The sequence below is a fragment of the Oryzias latipes genome, chromosome 7, assembly GCF_002234675.1.
Source record: "Oryzias latipes chromosome 7, ASM223467v1".
Lineage (NCBI taxonomy): Eukaryota > Metazoa > Chordata > Actinopteri > Beloniformes > Adrianichthyidae > Oryzias > Oryzias latipes.
In genome coordinates, this window is record NC_019865.2 from 24,617,043 (window position 1) to 24,621,784 (window position 4,742).

Here is a 4,742-nt window from a genome sequence, read left to right on the forward strand (position 1 = left end):
TTTGTATCAAACCTTGCAACTGGATTCTCGTGGCCGCCGGTTCCTCCCATGCAGTGCAAGTCTGAGCAGAATTACAACGAGGTGTCATCGCCTAAAGGCCAGTTGCACTGGTAATTGTGCGAGTGTGACAACAGGCCGGCCAGCATTAAGTCTCATCTTCCTTTGCTTTAACACCTGCCTGTTGGCCACCGGCCAAATGCTTCTCTGACAGGCTCAGCAGGAATGATTGATGCCTGAAGGTCTCTGACAGGTGTGTATCTGAATGCCAAGCTGCTCCATCCATCCATTACTTGAAATTCGTTTAGGCCACACCTGTCCTTGCACACTGGCTGCATGATATTTTCATTTGCAGGTCTGGTAGCATGCACATTCTTTTGAGGGTAGCAGGTGGCGCTGATGATTTATCAGAAATTATCATCACCTTTGAGGGATTTGTCACGCTCATTATGCCATACGCCTCTGAAACAGACACATACATCAGTTTATGGTGCTAAGTTGTAAAACTAAACAATGCACAACCAAGTCAATACAAAAGTGTTATTATTAGTTAATTATAATTAGGTAAACTCAAACTGTAAACTAGTGACTTAGATCGGTTTGGGAAGGTTTTTTTTATTTTGGAAATAATGACTGTTTACTCATTTTGATTATATATTGTTGTCATCTTGTGTTGATGTACTGATGTAGAAGAAGCAGATATAATAAGGTTATTTCCTATTATTCACTGGAAATCGCCTGCTTTATTTTGAAGAGTCCTGTGTGAACAATGAACAAAAATATGTTTTTATTGATTCAAAAATCAACAGATCTACATTAGTTAGGCCTTAGTCACAACTACCCTTAAGGGTTGGACTTGATGTCTGTGGGTGAAAAATAGGAGAAACCTGTATGCGACTGCTTTCAATGAAAAGTCTATGTAAATGCGCATATCTGAGCATTCAGGCTCCCGTGTTCTAAACTCTTGCGTCCACGTGTGCTACACAGGTTTTTATGTCTGTTTTTGGGCGTTAAGTACAAAACCCGATTGTACACGCGTCAAAAGTTAAAGCAGTTGAACCTTGACCAATCAGAGACTTGGATTTGGTAGTGATGTATGGGTAGCATCCTTTTCAAAACATGGAAGTGCCAACCGTTTGATAACTGATTATGAAGGAGAAATAAATAACTGCAGTTTCTTCCCGGCTGCAATTATATGACACCCAAGTCTTTAATATATTGGAATAGCTCTGTGAACTAAAGCGGTGGGTATGTAGCATATGGTTAAGTAGTAAAATGATGAAGTGAGACGCAGGTACGTCATTCAGATTTTTAATTTTTTTAACTCCCCAAATCCTGCACAGATTGTTAGTGCTGTTCATATAGTAGGTGCATGCTTTATGCTTAAAGTCTGACTTTTAGAAATGATGTAATTAGAAAATCGGAGTAAAGTTTGTGAAGGGTGTCCTACGGCACTTACGTATTACATGCACATCCCTTTCATGGTCAGTAAGGGGCCAGTAGTCGCACTTTACTAGAGTGTGGCGTGAGGGCACCATGAGATATCATAATCTGTACGTCCTGTGTGTGTAAATTACATTAGCCTTACAAATACTTCACATTAATCCTACCTAGGGGTGGGCGTCTCGATCTGAGTATCGATAGTATTAATACCAAGGTGAAGTATCGATACCTGCATGATGAGATCAATAGTTTTGATACTTTGATAGTTTTTCAGAGCACTTCCTCCTCTCTCACTGCTGCTTACACTTTGCCTCTCCTCTCCCTGCTTCATCGGAGAGCGGACTCCTTATATTTGTACGAATGACATGATTTTATGTTGTGTTGTTTATGTTTTTATGTTTCTTACAATGTTGCTTTGTTTTTCACTAGTGACTTTGATATTTTCTTACTGCCTTTATTTTTTTGGGTAATTGTATGTTTATCCCCAAGACCGCCCACCCCCACTTACCACATGCACGACAATGGTATGTTCCATTTTCATCACATCCTGTAACCCTTGTGCTATCCTACGCACTTTAACGTTGGGAGTTGGGTCATCTAGACCCCACAAGACAGTGCACTGAACCTTTTCACTTCAATGATTTGTGATCTTCACTGGTGTCCATGGATTACATGAAATCTTTCCACCTTTATCCACCTTTGTCATGGTAGGAATAACACGTCAAAGTAAGAGTGGAGTCATCTAAGATAGCCCAAGGGTTATTAAGGTGGTTACACAAGCCTCCAGGGAACTGCAGCAAACCCGATTACAACCTTCCTGAAAAAAAATGTTTCTATTGCCTTGACCTTTTATCATAAGCCCACCAATAAGGGACCAGACTTTTTCGTGTTTTTTGATGGTCATTTGCTTTATTCAAGATGACCTGAAAGTCTTTGTTCTCTTCTCGTGCACATGTGAGATTTCAGCTCCAAAGAATTTTAAACCTCTCTTTATCCTGAAGCTACTGCATTTTCCATTGGTATTTTAAGCAAAGAGTTGCGGGGTCTTACGAGTCAGCTGGCATTAATTCCTCTCAGGCAGAGGGACTCAACTTTTCCCGGGAAAAAAGTTCACCTGCTTTCAGACGACTGCATCTTTCCTGTCACGTTTTCATGCAGCTCCGTCCAAACAAAGCAAATATTGAAAGGGGATTACGCCTCATTCCCTATAATCAGTTAAACGTTTAAGAGACTTATTTTTCATGCATTGGCAAACAACAGCTAATATGATTTTAGAAAAAAAAATCAACAAGTTGTTCAATAGACAGAGTGGAGTGCAGGTATGTACATAATAGATCAAGGCAAGAAAAAAAATACAAGAAAACTAAGGATAGCAAGGCTTCTTTATGGGAAATTTCATGCTTTTTCCTTTGAATAACACTGACGGTGAGTCAAGGGTGATGTCACACTGGAGATTTTCTTCTGCATTGAAAGAAGAAAAACCATAAATTAACTTTTATGTTGGACGCAAAAGCATGTGTCAGGGGTCTAAAGTCTCTGCTTTCTTTTATTCAAATGATTTTCTCTAAGTGCACCACATTTATGCGGGCTAGTTTGGAGAACCACTTATTGGTGTGAGTGTTGCTGTGGGACGCAGTTTGAACAAAGCCTAATTTTTGGTACATGGAAATGGCCGCCGTCTGCGGTGAGCTGAGGTCCACGGCGAGCCGGGTGAACCCTCGCTCTTTGCAGAATTCCAAAGCTTTGCGAGTCAGCTGCGACCCCAGCTGCTTGCGGCGCCACGGGAACGCCACCACCAGATGGCACACCTCTCCGAAGCTCCCGTCCACGGTGTCTTGGCCGATTTCAGAGCCGCTCACACCTCCGTTCCAGTCATTGAACCTCTCGCCGTGCTCCTCTTCGCTTTTCCCCATCACCCCCATGATCCCCACCACCCTGGTCTGACCGTTGACGTCTGCTTCTGCCACCCAGAAGCCGTTATCTGGGTTTTCTAGGTAGCTGCTTTCGATGTCGGCCATATCTGTGTTTAGCCTCCTCATCATGTAGCTGTTGTAGATTTCGTGGCAGCAGGAATAAATGAGGCCAGCCCATGCAAAGCCAAAGAAGAAAGCTTGGAAGTAGGAGCTCCCACCGAGCACATATCCGGCCATGGAGATACTCAGAGTAAGCCCAAGGTGGTCCACATTACTCATGGCCCTAAAAAACGCCGGGTACACATGTTCGAGAATCCCATCCCGAAAGAGCGCCAAGACCTCACGTTCCTCAGAAGGCCCATATTTCCGGATGGAGAACTCAACTGCAAATTAAGGAAAGGGGAGGAGGGGAGAAAAGGGAGAAACCAAAAGACTAAGCCGCCTGCCGCTGCAACTCGAATTCCTGAGGAATTTCACAAAAGGCTTAATGTATTTAGGCAACCCATTCAGAAAAAAAGAATAGTCAGCACACTATACTTTACACCTGTGATTAAACTTTGTAACATATAAAAATAACTCAATCATCTGTGGCAGCATGAGGCAAAATGAAAAACTGAAATTATTATTCCTCTGTTTCCTTCTATGATTTCAAGTGAGTCATTGTTGAACATCTACAATTAGGCTTCAAAAGTGCTGATGGCTGAAAAAAAAAACAAGGTGAAATTCTGAGGCAGTACAAGAACCTTTTTAGTTTTTTCTCTGAATTGTGCTGCAGGACATCGATTGTAAGTGCCGTTTGTTTTGCCGCCTGGTTCGTAATTGTACTCCTAATCAGCTCAGCAATTTAGACAAAAGATAAAGCGTCAAACTTACAGTTAATTTTCGGGGCCATGCCGACTCTTTTCCCCCCGTCAATTGCTCAGACTGAAGGTCTCAACGCTGCTGCAGCACTGCGCCTTAAGCTACAGATTGGGATAATCAGTTGTTCACAAAAAGGATTTAAATGAGTCTGAGCATGCCCACCTGCACACACGCATGCACACTGAGAAGACCTGACGTTACTCCAACATACATGAAATAGTGAGTTTTTAGTTTTTATAAAATAGAAAGTTGTGCTGAAAATTGAAAACTAATTCCTTTAAACAAAAATGTTGCCACTATGATGAATTTGCATAAATTAAACTGTGATGGCACAAGTCCTCTAAAAGGAAATAAACTATTATTTTCATGACTACTCTAACCTTTTCAGTCTTTTTGTAAAAAATACGTTTGATCTAATTTGAAATGTTAATGATAGATCCAGTAACCCATCCATTTTCCTCTGCTCATCCAAAGCAGGGTCATGGGGGGAACAGTCTAAACGAAGATGCCAAGACCATCCTCTCACTT

The 4,742-nt window shown here is 41.8% G+C and overlaps 1 protein-coding gene across 1 annotated transcript; it reads right to left on the minus strand.

The window, feature by feature from the left end:
* Positions 1-2,332: 2,332 nt before the first annotated feature.
* On the minus strand, positions 2,333-4,325 carry LOC101160718 (probable N-acetyltransferase CML3). The gene is made up of 2 exons (XM_004086293.4): positions 4,227-4,325; positions 2,333-3,736 (listed from the first exon to the last, which is right to left on the minus strand). Exons 1-2 carry the CDS (start codon positions 4,243-4,245, stop codon positions 2,991-2,993), a joined length of 765 nt encoding a protein of 254 aa, XP_004086341.1. The 5' UTR covers positions 4,246-4,325; the 3' UTR covers positions 2,333-2,990.
* Between the last annotated feature and the right edge of the window lie 417 nt (positions 4,326-4,742).